The sequence below is a fragment of the Melanostigma gelatinosum genome, assembly GCF_949748355.1.
Source record: "Melanostigma gelatinosum genome assembly, chromosome: 2".
NCBI classification, from domain to species: domain Eukaryota; kingdom Metazoa; phylum Chordata; class Actinopteri; order Perciformes; family Zoarcidae; genus Melanostigma; species Melanostigma gelatinosum.
In genome coordinates, this window is record NC_136635.1 from 29,323,426 (window position 1) to 29,350,656 (window position 27,231).

The 27,231-nt window shown below is 45.0% G+C and overlaps 1 protein-coding gene across 1 annotated transcript in view; it reads right to left on the bottom strand.

Moving 5' to 3' along the window:
* The window catches only part of mapk8ip1b (mitogen-activated protein kinase 8 interacting protein 1b), a gene marked incomplete at both ends in the record, with an annotated part of 30,487 nt that extends 3,711 nt beyond the window's left edge, over positions 1 to 26,776 (bottom strand). Inside the window, 5 exons of the mRNA XM_079285055.1 lie at positions 1,668 to 2,822; positions 4,365 to 4,446; positions 10,628 to 10,885; positions 17,947 to 18,058; positions 26,700 to 26,776. Of these exons, the coding sequence (XP_079141181.1) occupies positions 1,668 to 2,822; positions 4,365 to 4,446; positions 10,628 to 10,885; positions 17,947 to 18,058; positions 26,700 to 26,776 (1,684 nt within the window). The remainder of the gene's footprint in view (positions 1 to 1,667; positions 2,823 to 4,364; positions 4,447 to 10,627; positions 10,886 to 17,946; positions 18,059 to 26,699) is intronic.
* Between the last annotated feature and the right edge of the window lie 455 nt (positions 26,777 to 27,231).

The window sequence follows — 27,231 nt, forward strand, 5'->3', positions numbered from 1 at the left end:
CAGAGAAGAGAAGAGAGAATTGCACAAAGCAGTGTGGAGTGCCAGCCTCTGCAATCCGCTGGCGAAAAGATGATGGACCTTCACTTCAAATTGCAACAAAAGTCCATCACATACACACAGAAAACACAATGAGGGCTCACTGTGTTCACTTTAAAGCTCCCGTGCATCCTATCGGACCTATGAATCACACTTTAATGAAGCGTGAAACAGATGAGCTTTGTGTATTTCTACCTACAGTCCCCTGAGACCCCCCCCCCCCCCCCCCCCCACACTGCACTGCTCAGATGAACTGCATCAGTGTGTCTAATGAGTCCGTGAAACACGTGGACGGCATCCAAGAGTACAGCGAGGGCTATTAGAGGAAATTACCACACAAATGTGTACATTTTGTAAAGCCCTCTGAGGCTAATTTGTAATTTGGGGCTATACAAAAATAAATTGAATTGAATTGAATTGAACATACATTATGAACAAATCTCTGTAATCAGCCGAATGAAGGTGAATCCTTCAGCCGATTCAGCTGAATGAAAATGTCATCAACAAAGCCACTCACTGCCTGTTACTTCTTCTCTTCCTCAGTCCTTTCCAAATAGCATTTCAAGGACTGCCATTGCAACAAGACTCAGCTGACTTATTTATTTTTCCGACTGTGTGATCAGTATTGACGAGAGAGGCAAATACATGAAACCGCAAGCTGCTTTTGGCTCAGTGTCCCTCCACCCAGCAGGCCACCTAAACGTCCAGCTGGGTTTCTGCCCTGAACGCGCGGCTGTCGGAATGCTGATAACGACATCAACAAAGCAGCAGAAAAAACTGCGGCTTTCATTCGCAATATTTACAAGCTGTGCTGGGTATTGTGGCCTAAATTAGTACAACTGGCATGTTAATGACAGTTTCAATCCACTGGTATGATCAAAGCTCAAATGCTGTTCCCCAACTAGTTTCAGTTGTGATTCTACATGACGAAGTTAAAGCTAAGTCGGTAAGACAGATCGTCACAATATCCAGAGTTGCACGTCATGCCTGAATATCTGTGGCTTTCAGCCTGACCCACCACGCTGCCAATCCGTCCAGACAGCGTCCGCTGCTGTGTTACTCTGCGTTTAAAAGGGAATTACGCGGAGCAACGGCCCGCTGTCTCTGTGTGCTTCCTGGTTGTTTCACGCATAATTCCACTGTATTAAGACATATCCACATTGTCAAAATGTAAAATCACGTCTGAGACAAAGAGGAGGCAAAATGGATGAAGAAGAAAGTACTGATGTCTAAAGAAGCTGTGATGTCACAGGTATTGGGAGGCGACCTCATACGCACAACAAAGCGTCTTAGTTTGCATGTCTTTGCGTGCTGTATGTCTTTCTAGTTAGAACATACACATAACATGTCAATTAAATTTTGATTGACAGCTATCTCATTTAATTTTTTATAATTATGACCAAAATCAATAAAATACCAAATGGAAGAAAATCATCATTTGTTCCTTCACTGACGACCTCCCTCTCAGTGAGAAAATAACCGTGACTTTGACCCCTTTGACACATGTTCTTTTATGACATGCTTGGCTGAACAATATAGCTGACTGTTATAGCTATCATGGTTTTAATACAACTATATATTTTTTACCGTCATAGACAATTAACATATCAAATAAAAAAAAAGTGACTTACTGGAGGAGCGAGAGCGTCCATTCATGAAGACGTTGAGGAACTTCTTGGAGAAGTGCAGGTCGACCTCTGGAGTGGAGTCCTCAGACAGACAAGCCGTCGCCTCTCTCCTCACTCCTCCTATCTGAATGCCGTCCTCATCATCATCATCATCCTCCTCCTCCTCCTCCTCCTCTTCCTCTTCTTCCTCCTCCTCGTACTCCTCCCCGATGGCCGACTCGTAGGGAGAGGAGACGCAGTTGTCGTAGACGGTGGCGGAGTCGCTGTCGTCGCTGTAGCCTTGGTAACACTGCCGGAGGCTGACCAGTTCTAGCTGAGCGTGCTCGTCCACCACCAGAGTGTATTTGACCGAGTCATACGAAAGGCCGCTGGCCTCCGAGTTCATGGAAGTTCTTAGTGGGACTCTGCGGCCACCGCCATCCCCCGCTCCTCCCCCCTTCTTCATCGTTCCGTCCATTATTACCCTGTCCACATCCTCATCCTCGCCGCAGTAGCTTTCGTCCGTGGCGTCCACGTACTCCACCGATGATCCGGGTCTCAGCATGACCCCGGCCCCCGTTCCCGCCCCCTTCAGGCTGAGGTCCGGCGTGAGGGAGGAGCGAGCCATGCTGGGTGGCGTGATGAGGGACTCTATGCAAGAATAATACGAAGGTGGGGGGACGTAGACCTCGTCCTCCTCGTAGATGGAGGGGTTTGTCCGGTCTGGGAGGGGCTGGTAAGGAGGCGGGCCCTCCGTGTCAGAGCTGATGGACATGCGGCCCTGCTCAGTCTGCTGCGAGAGGAAGGGCCGGTCCTGCTCGTCGGGGGGGTCTAGAGGGTCTGCGGAGCGCTGCACGGGAGTTAGGTAGATCTCCTCCGTTGGCTCCAGATGGACGTCCGTGTGGTAGCGGATCCTCTCCTGGTGGTGCCCGTCTCCATCCGCCTTCCCCGCTGGGTACAGAGGAGCCGGCGTGTGGTTCTGCGGCGGCGCCGGCAGCTTCTCCTGAAGCTCGGAGCGAGTCGCGGACGTCGCGGACGAGCCGTGCGAGTGTCCGGAGGTGTGGCTGTGTCTGCAGGGGGCGTCGGTGGAGGTCCCGCGGTCTTTGGTCTGCGCTCCCCCGCCCTGCACCTTGTCCTCGTCGCTCAGACAGCTGTGCTCGCGCGGAGGGGTGAGCTCGCCTGGAGGGAGAGCAGAGGCAAGCGACGACGCACAGAGTAAGTGCACGAGCACGCACAAGGGCCAGACACACGCACAGAGTAAGTGCACGTGATGCCGGAAAGCAGACACGATGGGCAAACAAACGCACAGGCAGACATGGAAACAAATGCAGAAAACAGGAGGAGAGAAAAGTACAAATGGTTAGGTAATCCAGATTACTCGGCAAATTTGCAGTGCAGCCAGGAGAAGACGATGGACGTGTTATGTCATAATCCATGGCCAGCAAATCCGGGTTTGATATTTTCGCTGTGGATGATGCAGCACTGAAGCCAAAGGAGAGGGACGGGAAGGTGAGTTCTGTGTTCATACAAACCTCAGCATTCACGGAGCAGCGAGGCCCATTCAGGACAATACTCTCCTTGAGAGGGACTACATTTGTATTCTTTGTGAAATTGTTACTTAGCAATGCACCATCACAGTATTTGATGCCAATTAACTTTACAGCAATTAACCCTCTTATCATATTCAATATGAAAAATAAGAATAAATTCCTTGTGGGACTCCATTGAATCGCTTTGTAATTCAAATTCAGTGGAATTCTCTCAGGTGACTCCTTCAAACAAACGTGAGGTCAATTAGCTGGTTGACATGAATCGAACCAGTTGTGTTCATGAACGAATCTGCAGGTTTTATCAATCGACTTTGCATCCCCTGAATCGGGCTAATACCCAAATAAGCAGCTCCTTAAAGTTCCTTAAGTTTTCTTCTTCCTGATGAAGATGACATTATACAAATAATATATTTAAATATTATGTATATTATATTTAGATATATTACGATAATACATAGCAGCCTGATGGACTAAATAGTTGATGTCGAAGATGTAATATAGTCTGAAATATCAAATGGCAAGTTGCATCTAAACTAAATCCAAAGGTAACTCTATATAATCTATTTAAGTAATCAAAAATAATCTGCATTTGTATCCTGTTTATTTTCTTGTTGAGACAAACATTAAAACTAATTTCGGTTTAGCATTTGGCTCAATTTCTTTTCTTTGGTGAACACAAGGTTATTGGGTAACCGTATCAGCAGAACGGTTTAATTCTGTATTCTGCCACCATGGCTTGAATGATGCATAAAAGCCAAGTGGATTGAGTATCTGGTCGTGTTTGTAAACGATTGAGATGACAAGTTTCACTTCTTCCATCAGTGGTGAGTTGTTGGCAGTGAGTTTGGTTAGTCTGGCCTCACGTGGTGCTCTGAAAAGAGCTGTAACAATAACCAATGACAGCTCCCAGCTAGCTCGGCCCCGAGCTGGCTAACGCACATACAGAATATAGTGCAGCCTCGGCTAGCTACAGTTAGCTTAGCATAGCTAATCCAAGCTTTGACACAGTCCCCCTGAGGATCAGAGAGGCACACACACAACTGAAAGACTCAATGCAAGTGGCAACTGCTGTGTTCGTAGCACAGGGATGAATAATATCAGAGACAGCATTCCGGTCATCATCAACACAGCAAGAACATTCATTCACAGCTTGTGGGAAAGAAAAGCTCACCTGTTTTAAGAGGCGAGGACGAGCCTGAAACCTTCTCCTGCCAACTGTATTTCTTCCCAAAGGAGTTGTTGTTGAGTGTGTCCTGTGGAAACGCAGAAAAAGAGGAAGAGAGGAAGAAGGAAATGGTGAGAGAGAATAAATCAGATGGGGAGTACAGAGAGAGGTTTGGTCACTGAGTTCTGGATCCAGACACTCAATGTACACAACTTTTTGTCTCCCTTGCTCTCTCTCGCTCTCTCTTATGTCACTCACACACACACACACACACACACACACACACACACACACACGCACACACACACACAAAGCTTTTATTCTGTTGAATGAGCAGGGATTCTTTTGTCTGTGCTCCGTGGTGTGCCAAACCTTCAAGCTACTGGATAAACACCTACACACACACACACACACAGTGGGCGTCTCTTTAGGCCATTTTGGTGGATTTGTTGATTGAAAAGACCTTTTCAATCAACCTTGGCCATTTTCTGATCACAAAACTAGTTCTTTTCTTTTTTTGCGTGTTAGAAAACGGTTTCCTCTCCCTTATTCTTATTTCTATAAAACAGTGATGCAGAGAAGTACTGCGGGGTGTGACGTCACTATTTAGTGCGGTGATACATGCGACCGAGCACTCATGAAGGGGGCAGTGAGATACTTGTTACCAGCCTAGTGTTACTCTTTGGTTGCTCATGCTTTTTATTCAATCAGTGAGGAAAGATTTTATTTTAATTTGATCATATTTAACAGGGGTGTCACATTTCTCCAAATCCATTATTCCATTTAACTTCCAATTTGAAAGTCACTCACGATTCAAACTATGCCATTGCTCGACGACAGTCTTGATTCTAAAAGATCAACATGTCAATGTGTTATGCTCTGACAACTGCCACTTAGACTTTCAAATCTTTCTGTAAAAAGACAGACCACATGGTATCAAGAGTGATTTCTGGGGAACGTACCACACTCGCCATATGGTCAAATTTAAATAAATTATTTAATATGTAATAACAAACTTTTTTTCAGCAATCAATTGGGAAAAAACTGTTAAATAAGCTAAAAATAAGCTCCACTAAATGGCAGGTAGGTACTTAACAATAACAGCTGTAGTTTACAAGGTGCACCTGAATGCACCATGAAGTCCCTGTCAGTCAGTGCTCACATGCTTTACCGTACAAAACAATGGAGGCACTTCTTCGAAGTGTTGCACGAGTTATGATTGTCACCTTCATGTCACCATACCGTAGAAGAAAAAGACTGTCAGCATTCCACAGTCTAACCAGTCTCCAAAGTACACATACAATGAGTTACCAGATCATTCTCATCACAGATTCTCACAGTGTGACAAAGTTCAAACACACAACAGTCGCAAAAGAGCCAGAGTTCACAGAAAAGTCACCCTTCTGGACCAGAGGAAGACAGTTGAGTCAAGGGGTCGTGGGTATTGTTTGAATACCAGCAATACCAGAAGTAATACTTTTTCCAAAAACAGCCAAAAACAGCTAAAAAAGAGTGAATATTGGACTTATATGAATGAGGTGGACACGAACATGACTCCAATGCTAATGTTGCTCTGTCACGGCTGGTTACGATGTCAATATAAAACTTGGCGACACGTCAATGTTTTGGTTCACAAAGCCGTCAAAGATCACAGCATCTTACAAATGCATAGAGATGGCAAAGGGAGATTTTAACAGACGGAAGTCGAACTGGAAACTCCTTTGATGACGATGATTTGACGCCCAAAATAAGATCCCATCCTCCTGCTCCGTCCACCCACCCGCTGCGCATGACTCACTTCCCCATCGACGTATGTACGGGCAGAGCTGTCGCTGTGGTAACGAGTGAATCAGCAGCTGGTGAGACAGAAGCATTCGTCTCGGAGGTAACGGCCTTTTTAACCAAAGTGATGAAAATATCATTTTCAGTGACTCAGTGACTCAGACGTAGTGTGAACGTGTGCGTGTTAAGGAAGTGACTCTGATAACACATGACTTTGTCAACCAGACATCGGAGTTCTGCCGTGTGCAGATCTCAGCATTCAACTTAGTATAAGAATAAGATGAATTACTAAAAACAAGCTTTGAGGAGTGTTTGCGTTGATTGACAGGAGTCTCAGCCTATCACACTCAGCTGGGATGGTTGCTTCTTGCTCCTCCCACCTCAGCTCCACTTTTTGCTGACATTTTTTAGGCACAACTCAACGAATGTAGAATATAGGTATACCTTCCAAATCACACACCTACACACACACACACACACACACACACACACAAATGGTACGTCAACATAGTGAGTGTCCTAAAGCCAGGTGAGAGATTAAAGTCGAGACAATCTGTGAAATAAAACCTGCCCCCGTTTCTGCTCAGAGCTCATTATACTGCACATAAGCTTTTACATTCATTTGGTGGGTAAAATAATTGATGTACTCCTTAGAAAAATGGTTGTATTTGTATTCCCTTCAAATATATCTGCCTTAAAACGTATTTTACTGCTTAATACGATTCCTCCCTCTGTAATTCGCTGGTACTCAGCAGATAATTGGGTCTAAAAATATTGCTTTTTCTCAACCACAGGACTCTGTCACTCGCTGCCAAACGATGCAGAGCTAATTGTATATTTTTGCATTTTTACCGATCCACTGACCTGGAAACAGTCAGCCGGTGTGCTGTCTCTCTCCCTCTCTGTCTCTTCTTACGGTACAAACTGCCTGGAGATCATCACTGCTCATCTATCTCAACTCATTTCAATGGTGTCTGCGCTGCCTGACTGATGTTGTGTTCACACGAAAGCGATCTTTTCGCTAAATGCAGGTGTATAAATGGTCTAAGGTAAAAACAGTAATGTCACAGCTGTATTTACGCCGACATGACGATGGAGCAGCCACAATGTTGGGATAGCTGAACGTTCAGGACTCATTCAGAAAACAAGCATTTTAAAAAGTTGTTTGTCGGTCATCTTGGGGACAGGCCTGACTAAGATGAATGCCTTTTTACAAATCTGCATCATTGTTTAGTTATTTCGGCATCCTTTTATCTGTTTATTGCAACTAATCCACAGTAAAAACCTGTTTATTTTGGGTTAATAACGCCGTAATAAACCAGCCGACAAAACTCACCGGGCTCCTTCGGATGATGCTATGAACCCAGACACGATGGCGTTTGGTTTTCAGTGTCTGGGACTTCCACTACATGCACAAAACAGCGTAGTGGTAATTTCGGACACGGCTGATGAATTGTTGTTGGTGTCTACATGCATGTGAGCCGCTCTTCCTCTCTCCGGCACGTCAAACGCGAGTGACAGGTACAAACATAAATGATCCCGCGGTCAAACTCGCTTTGTGTTTGGTGTGAACCTTCTCTGTCAGCTGGAGCCGTTATCGCGTCTCACCTGGAGACCTGCTGGAGAAACAAATCTGCCATAAAACAAAAGAAGGTCTGAGGAAAAATAACTTTCTTTGCTTCTGTGAAAATCCATGCAGGAAGAGTCACCAGATTCAACCAGAACCAATTTCTACACCAACAGAGCATAATGCACTGCAGGTGTACTGTGGTGCTCTGTCATCCGATGTGTGTTAAGTACAGGCCTGTTCAACCTTTAAGCGATAACACTTTGTGTATGTCATCCGCAGCTGAGACAATTCATGCCCCCATCATACCTGATGGACACACGTGCACCCAGGGGGAGTGGCTCGGTGTTCGTGGTCCAAGTTCTTATAGTATTATTCGAGCATGATAAATCTTTTCAAGGACACATTGAAGGCGCTCGGTTATCGATTCAAGGTTTGCGGGAACATTATTCCATTGTACTGCAGTAGAGCAGAGACATGTGTTTCATCCATCAAACAAGCACAAGGAAACACAGCGTTTCTCATGGAGAGTGTCGTCTTTTTATAATCAAAGCTTGAATGTAGTTGACCATATTCTTTATTGTCACGCAGTTACGATTAACATAAAGGTGTCACAGCAGTTTGCAGCGCAAACAGCCTTTCTGACAACCAGGTGGTTCAGTTCGCTTTAAGCATTTGAGTCTGAGTGATCAATTAAAGCTCATGATTTATAGATGAAACTCATAACACAGAGCAAACAGCTATAGATCCTCACATTAAACAGACAAATTCATTATAACACGAAAACATCATCTGTGAATATGGAGAAGCTACGCCAGTCATTAAAGATTCTCGGTTCCATATCAGTGCATGTTCATGCACGTGAGCGTGCCCTACTGGCTAACTCCCATTTACAGCTGATGGATGTTACGTCAACGACACGTTGTCTGTTGCTTCATGTCTTCAGAGTTCATGCAAAGGCCACTTTCGGGAAACCTTCACCCACTTATCATTGAAATATTTTTGCTTTTCTAACTGCTGAATGAAGAGAGTGAACAATGTCCCAGGAGGCAGGAAGACTTCCCAAGAAGAAAAATGTTTCAGAGCAATTATTCCCTTCATGCTTTCCAGTTCTGACAGCTCAAACACACACACACACACACACACACACACGATCACAGGCACAGCAGCAAGAACAGTCGGCTTGTTTCCACCTCATGGAAACTGAGCAAAGAACAAAGCGCAGACAAATACAGAGCTGCTTGGTTGATCACGCTGACAGCCTTCACTGTGGGGGAGTGCGTGTCTGTTAGACTCAGTGGCAAAGTCACCATAGATGAATGTATACATTGCAAAACAAGAGTCCCACCGTGCAGACATTTACAGCTCTACAGAGCCTGGCAGGTACGTTTGACGTGAAAGCGGTCGCTCACGGCCATAAACTCAAAGAGAATTATCACCAACTCTGGTTGAGCCTCTTTTAGAGCATTTGGTTTCACAGCACATTGACTGTATGGTTTACTCTCACTTCTCTCATAACCAGGAGGCTACATTCTGATGAACCCACAGCACACCACCTTCCCAGCACAACATGCCATACTCTGAAAACAATCGCCGCCACAACACACAACCAAGGGCTGAAACAAAATGCCTGTGTTGGACTACACATGTAAGGATTCCTTTAGCACCCTATGTCTACCAGGGGTGCAGCTGTGCAGTTCTGTGGTTTCTTGAGCATGAGGTGTATTTTGTGTGAAATTGCTCTAAACAGAAGAACAGTGTCAGGTTAAAATCAGGTGACACGTCCGCCCTCATGCGCGGACACGGATGGACCAACACACACGTCAGCACTGACCATGATCTTCATCATTTTAAATCACACATTCATAATAGTAACGATGGCGACATAACTCCCCTAACCTCAACACAGTTGTTATTTTAACCCACACCGTGATCCTCTCCTAAATCTCACGAGTCGTCCTTGTGCCGAACCCGAACCCGACCTTAACCACATCGACGTCACATCATGGAATTGATTTAATTCACCGACGAATGATTTAATTTGTCCGATCATATCAGAAAACGCTCGTGTGTAGTTACTCTGCTGTATGAACAGGAGGTGGACGGACACACATGCTCATCTTGACATGAGATCAACATGCATTAATCAACACTTGAGCACACACACATGCTCATGTTTGTACATCTAAACTTATTAATACCGTACATTATGTAGCTTCAAACTTTCTTTCCTCCCAATGTCTTCAACACACGAAAAACTGGTTATTTCTTGCTTTTGTAGTTCGCAGGAAGGAGGCACTGTTGAATGTCGTTTTATGTATTATGGGTTTGTGGTCTTTATGATGCCAGTATTTTATGTCTCAAGGTATGTGCAGGATATGTTTAATACCGTGTCTTTGGTGTACCTCTGTACTGTCTTGTTGGCTCTGTACTGTTGATTGCAGCCGTGTTAAGCACTATTGCCCACTATCTCATCTGATCTAAGCCTAGTGCTAACCTTAAGCCTAAAAGTAACCCCCCAAAGACAAAATGTCTTCCCCCTCTGGGGCATGAAGCGGATATTGGTCCTCACAAAGATTGACGTACACGAACACACACACAGAGTCACGAGCTCCAGCAGCATTCAAACACAAACAGAGACGGGCACCAAGGGGAAAAAAAAATCCCCGTCTTGACAATTGATGCTGTTGTTCAGTCCAGTGGACACATCCTGTCAGAGAAACAATTGTAGTGAATCCAAGAGTGATGCCAGGCACGTTGTTGATACATATTTACATTTGTGTGTGAAGAGGAACCCAGACAGGCAAGACACTCAGACACACATCTTCTTCACTGTAAGTCCACCCCTCCTTCTTATTGATCAATATCCAATCATCTGCTGCAAACTCTGTGTGTGTAGATACGGTTTATCAGGCTCTACCTGTGTGCGCGGCACAATCGAGATGAGGTTAAGGGTCGTGGGTCTCTTTGGCCGGTAGGTATCCATAGTAACAGGTGCCGCAGGGTCCTTGGTGACTGGCGGGGGTGCGATGGCTGACGCCTTCGAGGACTCTTTGTCACAGCGGTAACCGTCAGCACCGTCGATGAGTTCCAAATGCAGCATCTCTGCCTGGATCTGGCCGACGGCACCGAGCTCTGCCCTCCCCGACATGCTATTGGTTCCTCGCCTCACACGGCCCTGCAGGGATTGGAGCAGACGCGCCGTCAGTCGAGGCAGAGAATGAGAGAGAGAGGCAGACGTAGACAGAGAGAGAGAGACTGTGTGTGTGGGGATGGGATGAGGAGACTGAGCTGGCCAATTAGAGGCTTCTGCCTTTAACACCCTCGCTGCCAAACACTGAGCTGCTTAAAGCAGAGAGCAGAGATAAACAATTCAGCTCCTCCACATGGCAGCTTTTACCTACAGTGATGAAGTGAGAATGTAGCAGCAGTTAACCAAATGATTGTCAGGTTGATAAAGGAATTCTTAAGAGTTATGTCTTTGAGTTGACCCACAACCAGCTGTGTTGATCTTGCTCGTTGCCATGTTTCTGGTAACCTATAACCTTGGTACCCTCATGGCTCTAAGGACGGCAATGTTGGTCCACAACCTTTGATCTAGACTCAACAACAACAGTTGATGTATTGCATTGAAATGTTGCACAGACATTCATGGTCCACAGAGGATGAATCCTTCAGACTTTTCGTCCCACGCCACCATGAGACACACACACACACACACAGAGTAATTCCTCCTGTTGCTAGATGTGATGTAGATGCATTGAAATGGACATCAAGTCACTGTTAAGCCTATTACAGTCCTCAGCTCCCTCTTTACTCCACATGGTAAACACACAAACATGCAGGTACACACATATAGGCTCACAACACCAAAGCGGTCAATCTAATAAGAACTACAACACGAGGAGAATGTGAAATTAAATAAAATCGGGCAGAATTAACGGACTGGTTTGCGGCACATTGACTTAAAACGGTTCTAAACCTGCAGTATTTTCATCAGTCTGATTTCAGGGTCACCTGGCAGCTTATTGCTGTTGGAAGAGTCTCTTCTTCCTCATATGACTGCATGAAAACATCCATAACTTTACTATTACCCAGTATCCATAACCCAGTACAGACGGGTAGCATGCACGTCATGAATTACGCGACATTCAGAAGCATTATCTCGTTATCAACGTGTTATGATACTCAGTATTCAGAATCACATAGAATAATAGATTGAAAATAAAATATTCACAATAATATATATGTCCTTGAGTCATTTCTATAGATAAGACTGTGGTCACATATCATGAATCTAAATATGGAAATTGTGAGTCAGTTGTTGATACACTCATTTTTTACTCAATAATTGTAAAAGGCGAAATGATAACTTCATCTAATATCATCATGATAGAATCAGATGCATATCAGGGTGTCGTGATCAGGGGTCAAAGCACTGCGGGAATGAAAACTGAAAAAGAAGAACAACAACGCTTCTTAAAGAGCTGTACCACAGCTGATCCAGGATCAGGACGACAGCAATGTGAGAGTTGTGTTGATTTTTGTCCTATTTTGAGTTTTCATATTGGGGTTGGGAAAATATGGTTGCGATGATCCGCCTGTATTTTCAGCACAGTCAAACCACACCAATGTCTGTCTGTCTGTCTCTGTGCCTGTAATCACACCACAGCCACTCTCCTGCCATCATTTGTTTTTCCTTTTGTCTCTCATCTCTCTCGGCCTGTTCACCTTTTCACCTGCTGACGATCAATGCCTGCTGATGCAGCGGGCCTCCACTCGTCCTCTCATGTTTTATGACCTCAAATAATGCCTGGCCCCTTTAAGAGAAGCCCAGGCCCCTGTTGCTAAGAGACAAGGGGCGACGAGGAGGCTGAGAAGATACTGCTGCCTCCAAGTTACTGATGCTCGGCTCTCGTCCAATCAGAACAGCCCGAGTAGGGCAGTAACACACCAACAAGTCAAATACAATGACACAAGACAGCTGAAAATGATAAATCAAACAAAACGTGCTGCTGAGCTCCATCCAGGCATTTAAACAAATTTAAAAACCAATAGAATCAATAAACTTAGGAACTGAGGAAAGGACGTCTCATATTTCCTTGTTTCCTCTTTCCTCGCATGGTTTCCTTGTGTCTCTCCATCTATCCCTGGTGGGAGGGACTAAGACGCAAGGAAAGGACACAAGTGAGGGAAACGGGGATGCAATTAAGAGATTTGGGATGCACCCCCCAGTCTCTGGCTGCAAATTACGTCCGAAGAGCAAGATGGCCGCTTCTGCTTCCGGGTTATTTTCTCCTCATTCTTGTGGAGACGCGTCGTCCAGCACAGTCTATGATCACTCCCAGTAAACGGCGTGCTAGTGTCCATGGAAATGCATGAATATCAACAAGCAGCTGACTCTCAGCAAGCAACAACATATGACAGGGGATGATGCTCTTAAGAAGGACCAGAGATACAAAAGGCCTTCTCTTGTTTCCGTTTGTGTCGATGAGGCAGCTTCTTCTCTGCTTACCATGTGTGGATGACATGACGTGAGCAGTATCCATGGGGGCAGTGTGTGTGTGTGTGAACACTGTATTGCATGTATTTTCAGCTCTGACACATGGGGTAGGTGAGAGAAACACTGTTGCCATGGAAATAGGTCTCCTTCTCCTCTTGTGAGTGTTTTGCTGGCCTCCCTCTCTGCCTCATCGCTCTCACTCTGCTCTCTCTTGTTGTACTGCTACCTCTCTCTCTCTCTCTCTCTCTCTCTCTCTCTCTCTCTCTAACTCGCCCACTCTCTCTGTATAGCTCCCTCCCTCTTCCTATCTGGGTTAATGAGATCTGTTTTGCTGATGCACATTGATGGAGTGTAACTCTGTTAATAAAGTGTTTTTAAGAGGTAGATAACATCAATCATCTCTATTAGAACAAAGGTTATTCATATTCCCAACTACATGGCTAATATACTGTGCAGAAATATCTTTATAGGGGTATTCATAATAGATTCATAAACACAAACAAACCGCTCCTCCTCATATTTGAATATGATGTTAAATGTCTGAATTGACATGAAGTTCCTACACCCTTTTTTACATGCCTTCATATTCTGGGCAATACATTAACGGTGAGTTAGGGAGCATTTCTTTCGGCTCTCAACATGGCGACGGCTAAGCTAACAGTGCAAACTACAGGGCTAACGGTGTTCACCTGAGGGGGAACCGGTGGGTGAGCGCGTCGCCTACGAGAAGACGGGGTTATCAGCTGTAACCGCCGTATGAGCGCAGTGCAGAGCGGGCGGCCGTTAGCCAGCCAGCTGAGCATGCGCACATGCACCGACGTTCGTCTTTGTCTATGTTACAAAAGAGGGCACAATAACAAGTGTAGTATATCTGAGTGTGGAGATACATGTGTGAGTGTTTCTACAGTCACTTAATGCTATTGCCCACGAACTGACCCTTATCCGACATATGACTTTTTCAACCATTTGCACATGCCACATGACCCCCCAGCACTCACACACACACTCACACACACACTCACACACACACACAGAGTGGTTGAGATAATGCATGTTGTCATTTCATGTCTCTTAGGAACACCAAATCTCTTCATGCTTCTTTGTGGACGTGAGCGGCTCCACATATTGTTTCTCTCTCTGTGTGGAGCTTCTGTTCAACCAAAGGAGCTAAACTCTGGAACGAAGAGTCCATTTCACCACATCTGAGGAGCAGCAAGGAGTATTCAAATCAGACCGATCAAAAAGCAAGAGAAGCGAGGTTTGCGACAGTAACACAGTGCTTTTCTCCCTCTTTAATGTCTGTAACAGAAAATAAATAATTAGCAAATAAAGCTATGTTTAATCTCAGGCAATCTTTCCTGCTACCTGGATTTCAATAGATACAATTTTGACACTACTAGGAAATCCGTCCTGCACACAAGCTGTTGCATCATTGGGGTTTGTGTTCGGCCAGCCAGTGTCTGCTCGCACAGCAGACACTCTTTTCGGGCTACGAACAAAATGAAGAACTTGGTTACTCCTTTCGAGATGCGGGGTAAGTTCCTTGTGTTCAAAAATGTTGTAAAGTTAAATTCCTGCTGCGAAAAAGTGGTTTGAGTCAACAATGTTGAGTTCCTTAGACTCTTGACTTGATAGTTACTGGGAAGGGACTTTCTTTTTCTGTGTCCGAGAGATTAAAAACAATTCCTTCTGCACTCATGTGGAAAGAGGTGTGTCGGAGGACATTTTGAAGAAGAAAAAAAAATGACACTGAGGAACATCCTTGTTGGATCTATATGTTGTCTGTTCATAGATGTGTTTTGGTTTGTGATCTCTCATTATTTTCTGGGAAATATTTTAGCGGTCAAAAGAAGCCACGAGTCGGTGTCACGGAATGAAGTGCGGCAGTGATACACAGGAGACGAACAATACATCTGAATGCCCTTTTGTATTGTTGTAAGTGTACTATAACACCACAACAATCTTAAAATGCTGATGAGATTGGAACCCAGTTTGAACTCTAGCAGCTTTTATAAAATGTCTGCATTAGCTTGGACACGCCCTCCCTCCCTATAAACCCCTTGACACACACACACACACACACACACACACACACACACACACATCCCTGCTGAGGCAGACACCACGCACGCCTGTCTGGGGTGAGTGGAGCTCCTTCCATGTGACCGTCCATTATTGATGAGACAAGATGTATCCTGAAACCCCCCAGGGGTGATGAGCTCACTGAGGTCACCAGTCCGGGCTCAACGCCCCCCCCCCCCCCCGACGTCCTGCTGCACCGCCTCATCATACATTTATAAGCAGGCCGGGTCGCCATCAAACACTTTGCACTTTTAAATAGGCAGGAAAAATAAAGCTGTCTCTAAGTGTCTTTGATGAAGGATAAAATATGGCAGAAGCAGAAAGAACTAAATATGTTTTCATGTGTCCACCTGATGAATCTACGTCCAATATTCACTTCCCGACTCCCGAGAAAGATGTCTGCGTCTTTAGATCTTATCTTTAAATCAGGTAAGTTAAGTAACAAAAGCACAGTGAAATAAATCAACGTTGACTTTTGGTTTGACACAGGACAAGAACACTAGCATCCTTGTCTCATCCATCGCCATCGATCTCCGCCCCAAACCGGCTTTGTCGCCGTTTATACTACACCGCCTGACTTCCTCCTTTGCTCCCGTCGAAACTGCTCCAGCCACGAGAGATCGGTGTCGTCTTCTTCTATTCGTATCGGCGATCAACCATGTGAATAGATGACAACGGCCTTCTGAACCTACTGGTGAGTGTAGCCGGCTACTTCTGACCCCTACCAGGCTGACGCCGATCCAATAGGCTGATAGCGTTGAAAGCGGGAAGATCGAACAATGTTCTTACAGTTTCACAATCGCCTCCAGTAAAATACCAACTGCTGCCTTCAAACTTGAGCGTGTTTAGCTCGTTGCAGTGCACCTTTAGGCATAGTGAGGGCATAAGGCTGAGATACTGTCTGATGTTTGAGGGGTGACAACACTAGCATGGGGAGACAATCCACCATGAACAAATGACATTCTGAGACTGACAGAAGGAGGGGGAAGCATATTGTTGAGACCAACCAGCAAAGCCTGCTCTTTCCCTACAAGACATGCTGACGTCAATGACACGTGCTGTTTGTTGTTGTTGCCGCTGTCAAGCAGCCATTTTGGATTCTGAACTCTGTGAGGCCCATGCAAGGTGATGCGTCATCAGTCCGAACACACACACACACACACACACACACACCTCCAGCCGAGAGCCCTCACATTCAACAATCTGGGCTATAATTCGCTCCCTGGATAGGAGGACCAGAAAAAGCAGAGGGAAAGATGAATAAATGGCTTTTCAACCGAAAAATGTCCCCAGCACTCTGTGACGGCTATTTCCTCATCTGTCAGGTCACCGCCTCCCTAAAACAATCAAATACAAGTAACAGAAGAGAAAATCTCGTATAATTGACACTGAAAAAACCCTGGACCCTCCTGTTGCCTTGGTTACTGTAGCAGAGCCGAATGGAGGAGGAGGGGTTGATAAGGGCTTGACTGGAGCCGGAGAGATCTAACAGAATAATACATTTACCTCTGCTTATTTTCTCCCTCTGTACCTCTCCACATCGCTCTCTCTACTAGTAGCGCTCCAGTTTTCTTTAACGACCCATTTCATTTCAATACCACTTGAGAACACCAGGGTGCTGGTGGGACCCCAAAACTTTCTTCACCAGAAAATAAAATAAAATGAAAAAAATCTCCAATCTCCCATTCAATTTTCAGAGAACTTGAACAAAGAGTAAACAGCTCAGTGTGAATTAGATAGATCGATAGATCGATAGATCGATAGATAGATAGATAGATAGATAGATAGATAGATAGATAGATAGATAGATAGATAGATAGATATGTACTTTATTCATCCCCAGGGGGAAATGTGTATGTTACAGCAGCAAGACACACCAAAAAGCAAAGTAACAGAGTGACCAAAATATTAAGTGTTAAAAAATGCACAATACATACAATAGAATAACAGAGTATGACAAATGAAATATCAGAAGATAGAATATATAAGATAAAACAAAAATGCACAGTATATACAATGAAATAGAGTAGTGTTAAATTATCTGACTAGATATTGCTGTTGATCGATATTGCTGTTGATCGATATTGCTATTAATAGATATTGCTGTTGATCGATATTGCTATTGATAGATATTATCTGCCTAGAATTATTCAGATAACCAGGATGCAATCGTATGTGATCAGACTCAAGGTTTTTACAGAGCAGCTCTGTTGGACGAGGCCTCTCTGCCTCTGGGCTCCTTTGCTCTGCTGGCAGGAAGCTGAATGGAGCAGCTGTTCAGGACAAAATGCCTCATAGAATTCCATGAAATGAGCACGAGCATAAAAATTGTGTAAGCCTCATTATTTAGTTATTTGTATTTTTCAAAAAATCGGGGAAATTACTGTTGTGTACTTTCACTCGTAACAAATAGATGAAATGGGATTTTTTTTTTAAATCAGCAGTCTGTGAAAATTGTATTTCACAGCCCAATGGCACATTGTAAACCGTATAAAGGAGTTGCCAAAGTGAATATTTGAAATAGACCTCCACAGATACACACCAGCTCATGAGTTACACAAAAGTGCTTGGATAGAGGAAGACTTCCTTCTGAGGATATATGTATCTTATTTAACCAATCGTGTGAGAACCACCTCTTTACGGAGGCCATTTACCTTTATATCCGGGCCATTGCAGTTGAGGCTCATCCCGCACTCGTCTGTGATCTCTGTAATCTCCGACAGGTCGTCATCTTCAAACTCATCCAGGCTGATGTCATGGGTCAACCTGGTTGAAGGGGAGGATTAGGGTGAGAAGGGGTAGAAGAGAAAGGGAGGGAGATGAGGAAAGAAAATCAATGTTAATCCCTCGGCATTTATCCGAAGCCACAGCAGTACGTCTCAAAATCTCCTTTCGACCGGATTATCTGTCTGACGGGGTGGCAACGCTAACGTCTCCTCTTATTCTGGAAATACAATCACCAAACTTCTGGCCATTTAAAATTCTCCCTTCAGGTACAGGAAGGCAAATGACAAAACATAAAAGCCACTGGCAACACTTTCACACCACGAGCAGGAAACCGTTGTATATCCCTGGTCGGTGACAACATCGGATATCTGACTGGTGGGGAAAGTGATGGGACGCCCACTGGTTATTATTGCCTGGATATAGCTACACACCTACAGTGACGAGAAGACTGAATCATAGTGGGAGTGGGAAATGCTTAATCACAGATGGCAGCTCAATGTATGAGTTCACTGGAACAAAAATGATGACAGGCTTAAGGGAAGAACTAACCCCTCACTTAATGACAGAAACTAAACATTTCTGAGTTGTTTTTCAGGAGATACTGAGTTTAAAATTATAGTGCAAATGTTTGTTGTTAAAAATAACAGTAGAACTAAATTGCAAAAGTTATTTTATCCAAAAATCAACAAGACTAAAAAATTGTAAGAAGCCTAGGTGGCCTTCGGAGGCCACAATGTTCATCATCAAATGTTAGCCATCCTCTGAGGAGCATGACTATATTCAGCAGTGTTCACAGCAATGCGTCTAGATTGAGGTGGAGTGTTGTTCGCCCCATAGTGCTGCCCCAGGGAGGGGCATAACAAGGTGGCTCTAAAAGTAAGCCCATAGCATCCAAAACCAGGGAGGTTCATCCTCTGGGGACCATGAATGTGCTTCAGGAGATTTAAGGGCATGCTTTTGTTGTTTTTTTGTGGATAAGTTGGCATGACAATGGTGCTGGGCGATGGTGACCAAAACCCCCAAAACATTAGGATTCATCCCCTGGGGACCAGGAATATCCACTGTAATTGTCATGCCAATCAGGCCTGTTGATGATATATCTGACAAACTGATCGACCCCACTAGTAGAACAACTTTGAAGTCAATAACACAACGAATCATATAACTACAAGGTACCCAGTCACCACCAGCATATTGATACAGTGTGGCTGTTCTGGCTGTCATCCCATGGAGGCACAGTACTTCTTAATTGACTGATCTTACATCCAAATGTCGATACTACAGGTCCAAGAAGACACTGTTTATGTTTCGCAGGGAAGACTATGATTCACTGCTCTTGCAGCAACCCTGAAAATCAGTCCAGTGTCAGGCAGGGAAATGTTCCGTCCTGCTGTCTGTGGCAGGATTCAATTAGCTTCCAGTCAACAGTGCTTCACTTTTCCCCATCTGTAATTATGTCCGCCTGTTATCTCGTCACCCTGCAGCCTCCTGGGCGTGACGGGCCGAGTCAAAGAGCAGGGAAATGTTATTAGAGGGAGGAAAGAGATGATGGCAGTTATCACAAGGAGCATAAAAGCAAGCTGTCGGAGAAACCTGGTGAACGAGCTGTGATCGCCCTGTTGTTGCGTGATGCTAATGCCATTTCTGGATACATCGACACTGCAGCTGTCTCCTCTTACAAAATTACGCACAGCTGCGGCCGTCTTTAGCCGCCGCGTGGTGGAATTTGGGTATGGGAGTTAAATAGCCTGGGTTGAAGCATCTGTTTACCGCTATAATGAGGCCCTGGAGGAGGCAGGAGAGCATGAGAAAGAGAAAGAAAGTGGATCTATTGGTAAGGGATAGAGGATATCAGATGGGAACACCTGATGGAAAGAGAGGAAGAGAGGGAGAAAGAGACTTTAAAAAATCACCAGAGGAATAATGCACCTTCACTGAACTATCCTCCAACTGACAAAGTAAAGCTGCAGCATCAGTAACTTTTTATTTGTGTGCTTGAGTGTGGGATTGTGTGTGTGTGTGTCCATCTTGCATACTGCTGCACCAAACTGCATAATAACTTGGGTGCTTATTTATGGCTGCATTCCCAAGGACCTCTCGTAGGGTTGCAGTGACTCACACTTTCTCAATCCAGAATGCCCGTAGGTTTGAATGGTTGTCTGTCTCCGTGCCCTGCGATAGTCTGTTGACCTGTCCAGGATGTACAGTACCAATGTGCGCCTGTGCGTCCTCGCTATCAGCATCACTTACAGGGAGGAGGAGACTAGAGGGGAGAAAGAAGAGTAAAGGGATGAAGGATACGAAAGACTGCATGCCAATCGGAGCCCCATCGGCCATAAGTATGTCATTTATATTGACCCTGAATTGCAGGCATTGATCTATAATTAGGACTTTGCAAGGACAAAAGAGGGAGGGGAGTCTCAAGAGTGGTGAACGAGAAGCGAGAGGATGAGTGTGGATCAAACCCCGAGCAAAGTGCAAATGGAAGTGACAGTGAAAGGATGGAGAGAGTCGTGGGGACAAACGTGAATGGAGGGAGGGGAAAATGAAGTACTGGGAGATAAACCACCTGGACAGGACAGGGTGACCCCTTTGCTGCAGTGAATTGTGGGTAAGCAGGGCGGCACACACCAAAGAAAACCAACAGGATAGCACAGACACAGTTTCACAGACCTGTCAATTAAATCAACTGATTGATGCGTTGCAAAATCATATGAGTGTTCGTGAGAATGTCTTTGGTCGAGGACAGCCCTCATCGTTAGTGTTATTAGTAACACCTGTGCTTTTCCTACTACTAGATTTGTTTTCCCAAACTGTGAAGACATTCTAAATCTCCTATGAGACTTTGCCACTGCAAGGGTGTCCTCCTAAATACTCCCATGCCGACTTTCAAAATCACTTTTTGGGCATTTTGCATTTATTTCTGACAGTAGAGAGTGGAGATATGGAACTGTGAGAAAGGAAAGGGGGGGGGGTGACATCGAACAAAGGGCCTTTGCAATAACATGATACACCTGACCCCGAGGCTAAGTTTCAAATCCGTCACACTTTTGCATATACGTATGCAAACAATCAGCACAAACACACACAGACCTAATTATTGAAATAGAAAAAAAAACATCCCACGTCCTGTATGGACACAAAATGGATCTACAAACAGCCTAGAAAATCCAATCCCCTAATATCCTTGTTGGTCTCCCCTGGGATTGTGTTCCTGCACAATGTCCACCCAGCATCATTTCACTCACAGCACCCTCAGTGATCAATGCAGGCCAACTCAGCAGTCTGGCCGGGATGTCCAGGTCAGAGGATCCTGTGACACATTCACTATGTCATCACCACTGGAAGTGACACGCTGCAAAATCATTTGTGGTAACAACAGTCTGCCACCGATATCATCACCGTGACACTGTTACCTCACACGGCCCAAAGAGCACCCAGGCACCTCAAGGGAACTAGTTACCAAGTCAGCATCCTCACATCGTTTTGGCCTCTGTCAGAAGAGTTGAGCGCAGGTTTTAAATTGTTATGCCTTGTTGAAAAGAGGTCAAGAACGATGAAATCTGTTGTACCAGCGCTCTCTCTCACATATTTCGCTTAGCGCTGTTGGCACTGTTAGCAGCGAGCCGCTGGCTTAGCCGTTGCCATGTGGAGGCAACAGACAGCGTTGCCAAATGGGAAATGTTAAACTATTGTAAGAGAGGCTTAAAATAATCGTATTTTCAGGAAAATGATTGTATACCAGTCATAACCACGAGAACAAATCGACCCACATCTGCTTTTTTTTAAGCAAGCATCTGACCATTTCTGCATTAGCCTGACGTCTGCAAGGCTGTTCACATTCTGCAGGAAACAGTTAAGGCCATCAGCTAAGCTATTAAATAGTTACCTAGAATAAACCCAACTACTAATTGTGAGTGTCACAAAATGGTCAAATTATCGTACACTGGCACTTTCGACGTTATTGATCGTATAGACGGCAGAATTATCGCACAAGTATGAATCTGGCAACGCTTATGCTACATGCTACAGTGCTCAGCTGTTCCAATGAGGAAGGCCATAGCTCCAATGTGGAAACTGAAAATGTCTTATTTATATTTCTGTATGTTTTAAAAACACACTTACAGTCAATATGACAATATGAAGTTGTACCACAGCTTTTAGCTTTAGAGTGTTTTTTTTGGAAAGGTTCGCACACAAACTGACTTTTGATGAAGCATGCATGTGTGTAAAAGTCCTCTTGTAACATGTAACAATCATAGCTAAATGCTGAAACTTCAGATGTAGTTCTTTATTAAGAGACACTCAATAGCAGCTCCAGGAAATCACAGTCACCGGAGAAGACTCAGAACATCTCTGAAGATACATTTTCTTTTCCACAAGAGGTCGGAGTCATTTACTTCTGATGTATCTTAAGCCTTGAGTTCACCTCTCCGGGGAGGTTTTTGACATTTCATGTGCCATTCAGTGATTTTTAATCGATCAGCATGTATGATCTTTCTCCCACAACCCAGTGCAGGATTCAAAATGCCCCTTCAGAAACATCCCAGACACTTTGTCCACAGTGTATGTTGTGAGATGACATGAGAGGGCACCAACACTGCAGTTTCAGTTTGTTTCACGAAGGATTTTGGATGAAGCCCTGCGTTATTCTGACAGTGGGGGGCTGACAGGGCAGCCTACCGGCCTGTTTGTGCCTCCTCGGCCTGCCTCTCTGCTTGTGTTGATGAAGGACAGCATGACCTCGCGCTCAGGCCGCGATGGGGCATCTCATTAGTCTTCATCTGAATCCAGCTATGACCCAACAGCACTGCATTGACCTGATGCTCGCTGGCGGACCTCGACTGCAGTTTTTGTTCACAAGTAGCGCGCAAGGTCAAATAAAGACAAGGGCCGTCACCTTTTGTTTTATTTTCACTGAAAATTACCGAGATTTTCTGTTAAAAAGGAAAATAATCGGCTAATAGCAACTTTCACCAGGGCCCAAAAAAAGACGCAGTTCATGCAGTTGTCGAAAAGGTCATGCTGTGGTGAAGACGAATCAGAAAAAAGCTTAGAAAGTAAAGAGAAAAATGCAACTAAGCTACTAATTATAGACCAAAATCCCCATTGGCTTCAGTGGAAGCAGGACAGTCATGATACCGACACAACTATGGATGTTTTACACTTGCAAATCTCTTCATGTTCTGCTTATTTAGCACCAACATCTGTGTTCTGTTGTTATAATTGAATCACCTCACACAACGTACACATTAAGCCTCACGTTTAGTCGTCACAGCAGACGCATGTCCATTCCCCCCCCCCCCTCCATCTCTCCCCAATAACTCACACATTTATACCCCCGCTGTGAGATTACGAGGCTGCAGACAGTCGCTCACTCATCAGTTTCTTCCTCCTGCAAGGACAGGACCCGAACAAGGATCAGGACCATCCCATCAAACCCCCCCCCCCCCCCCCCCCCCCCCTCTGGTCCTATTTCTGGTGAACATCAACCGGCAACCTCTGCTGCACGCTCTACCTCCCGCCATATGCATCCACTCTCCTTCAAGGGCATGCCTGTCCTGAGCTTTAAGAGGCGAGGAAGCAAGGAAACAAGGAAACAAGGGCTCGTTAGCTGCTCCACGCCCACAAGGTCACACACAGCCATGTTGCTGCGTGTGCCAGCAGAAATAAAAACCGCACGGGGGAAGAGAATGAGAGGTGCCCTACCATTTCTCCCACTGGTCCTCCATCCAACCCTCTTCTCCTTCCCCTCCCGAGTCCATACTGGAAGTGAGGAGGGCATCCACAGCTGAGAGGAGAGGAGGAGGAGAATTGGGGTTAGAAAGTGAAGGAAGGAGGGAGGGCGGGAGAGAGGGAGGAGCGAGCAGGAAGAGAGCCGGAGGAGAGGGAGGAGGGGTGCAGCTCCCCCGGGTCGATGGGAGAGGCGTCCGACTCAGAGCCCCGCTGCTGCTGCTGCCGCTCATCCGGAGGAAAGAGGGAGATGGAAGAGGGGAATTATTTAAAGAGGAGGAGCGGAATCTGCTGCCGAAGAGTAGCGTTATATAACCTACTCCTCTCTCTCTCTCTCGCTCTCCCTCTCTGTTTACTCTGTCTGGTGTGCATCAGATTTACTACGCCACTGCAGGAAAGTGCTGGTGTTAGCAGGACATCCAACGCCATGGCAAACAGGGGAAGCATCAGCTCAACAGGACACTCCTCTCTCTCTCTCTCTGCAAAACACAGTCCTGCTCAATTATTCACGAGGGCCCATTGATCATAAGACTCCTAAATCCCTTCTCTCTCTCTCTTTCTCTCTATTCATCCTCTAAAAAGGAAAACTCCAGTTTATCACACTGTGGGTCTTATTTTTTTTGGTGTGTCTGGTGGGTCGAAGTCTGTCTGTAAAGTGGAATGGATGTTTACAACGAACATTGAGTACAATGTTATTGTTGCAGGTGGAAATGATGGCCAGATCTACAACAATAAGGTCAAAATATGAACCTGTTATTTGACATATCTTTGCTCATTTCGGCAGGTGGTTAAACGTCCTCTTTTAAAATCAATGTGTCTGGAACATGAACTGTCCAGCATCTTATGTGCAAAAGCATACGCACTGTATCTGGGCAATAGCATTTTATACAGGAGCATCGTGCTGATTGTAGCAACCAAAGGCTTTTTTTAAATCACTGATGTGTTCATTGTATTGTTCTGTGTCTGCTGGACATGTAAACAGGCAACTGTTTGCTGCAATGTAAGCTTCAACAGCTTCATGACACCTAATGTATCAGCTGTGAGCTTGTAATGATGCGTGTCTGCCCCCTAGTGGCCAGAAATCCATGAACGCATGATACAAAATAACAGCAAAAGCTTTTCGTTTCGCCACATGTTTACATTGCAACACCCACTACAACGTAAGGCAGGTGCTATAGGCAAAAGTAAAAGTTGTGCTTTGGAAAACCAAGCCCCAGGATTCAAACATTCCCTCAGAAAGGTCAAACACACTAAGTCCTTGTTTTTCTGCACTCTGAGCTGCCAACACGCAGCCATATGGCCGTACAGCGCGGCCTCGGCAACTGGCCAGAACCGATGGAGCTCACACACCAGAAGAGCGTCAACACTTCCCCCTACACCTGTGAAAAAAACAAGACAAAAACATGCTGAAAGAACATGGAAAGCTATTCAAATACAAAACGTGAAAAGTGTTCTGTATCTGAGAATAAGGAGTAAGATATGTTCATGTTGGTCTTGAGAGACTGACGGAAAAGGGAGAGAGAGAGAGAGAGAGAGAGAGAGAAGTATCCCAAGATGGTGTGTGAGTGATGTTTAATCCCTGTTCAGCTCATCAGCAGAGGAAAAATGAACCCCGTGGCCACGAGGGTCGAGGCAACAAGCTGCATTCCTCTCATAATACCAGACAGAAAGTTCAAGAACAATTAGCTAATTTCTTAATTGTGACACTCAAATCAATAGATTAACTAAAAATAGAAAGTATATTATCAAGAGCCTGCATGTGCCAAAGGAGGAGGGATCTGAATGGCTTGTTGAATGATGTTTTTTCATCGAGGCAGCCCAAAAATAAAACTGACTGGGTTATTACTACTCTTACTAAAATATGAAAAAATGTTTTGTTAAAATACTTGAAAAACAGGGAAAATAGGAACAAAGCCCTGTCGTTATTAGAGAAAGAGAGAGATAGAGAGTGTGTGTACTGTATAGGAGGGGAGGTGCCATCAGGTGGAATGTGCAGTGTCAGCAGAATTGAGTGACAGCAGTAAATAATGAGCTGCAACCAGATCAATAACTGTCCACTCTGTCAGCTCCTGCTGTGGGTGAAATTCAAACCAGCTCGATTTAAATGATCTCCCTCTCGGAGGATAAAATAAAACTACAAGCTAATTCTGTAGCTTATCCCCCCCCCCCCCCCCTCAAAAAAAACGATGGATCTTTGGACTGTGATCTGTACATGTTAGAACATATGCGTTATACGTGTGATTTATATTCTTTATGCATTTTCCAAGTATGAATATGGCCTATACTAGTATATCTCCAGAGGAGAATACTTGTAAAAGGCCTGATGTGTGCCAAAATTATGTTTATTTCTTTTGAAAATTAGAATGTCATCATCAGATAATTTCCAGTGATATCACAAATCATATCGCGAATGCAATATCAGTCAAAATAAAAGCAATTACATCTTTTTTTTCTCCCACTGCAGGAAAATGGAATAATAACCCATAAATGGCATTTAAAATGAGATAAATATTGAACTGAGAGGAATACGCTTTGTCTCAAGAGGGTTCTCTAGTTTCATTCGCAAAACGCATAAAACGCAAATATGTGATGCTGGAACTCGTACACACCGCTGCAGTTGTTACAGGGACTTGAGTTTGGAGCACATCACCAAGAAGCCTGCGACACCACGTGTGTGAAGAGGCTCTGGTTGTATGCAGGGAGCAAACCGCTGCTCGTGCTGCTCCTCCAGGAGCAGACACGCCCAAAACACTAAACAAGCGGCTCAACCACACACTGCGACTCTCAATCCGCCAAACGCAGCCAGCATCATCAGCACTTTCCGGTTGTTGTTTTTTGCAGAGCGGCGCTCATCGCTCGTTCACTCAAGAGCCTCTCGAGCCCCGCCGGCATGCGCGACTCGGCCCCCGCCCCCCCAGGCTCCCTCTCTCCGTTCCGGGGCGCTTACCTGAAGCTGGCCGGGGAGTTCACCTGGATGATGCGGCCGGACGGCGGGCTGGCTTGTCTCTTCTCTCTGTCCGCCATGCCGCCCCGTTTAATGTTCCGCCATCGGCTCCTGCGCTGTGCGGCCGTCCAGCAGAGACACCTGAGGTCCGGCGATGCGGCGATAGGGTGCTGCCTTCGCTGACTGTGGGGATAATAGCGACTCGGCTGAACTGTGCAAGAATGTCTACATAGCCTACTGTGTTGTTGTTTGAGTCCCCAAGGATGTACAAACCAGTTTGCTGTTTTGATTGGCTTCCAATAATACAAAATGAACAGCCTAAATATTGAATATGTAAGTAATAACAATGGCTAAACATTGCCAATAGTATTCAGCAGCAGATCAAGTGCAAAAATGCTAAAATTGACTGGCACTAGATTGTTTGCAGTGTTTGAATGTAAAGACCAGCACAGGTGGGCTGTAATAGGCACAGTCACAATTCAGTCGAAATTCCAACCAAACCACATCAAGGTAACATTTTGGAGAACCTTCCCCC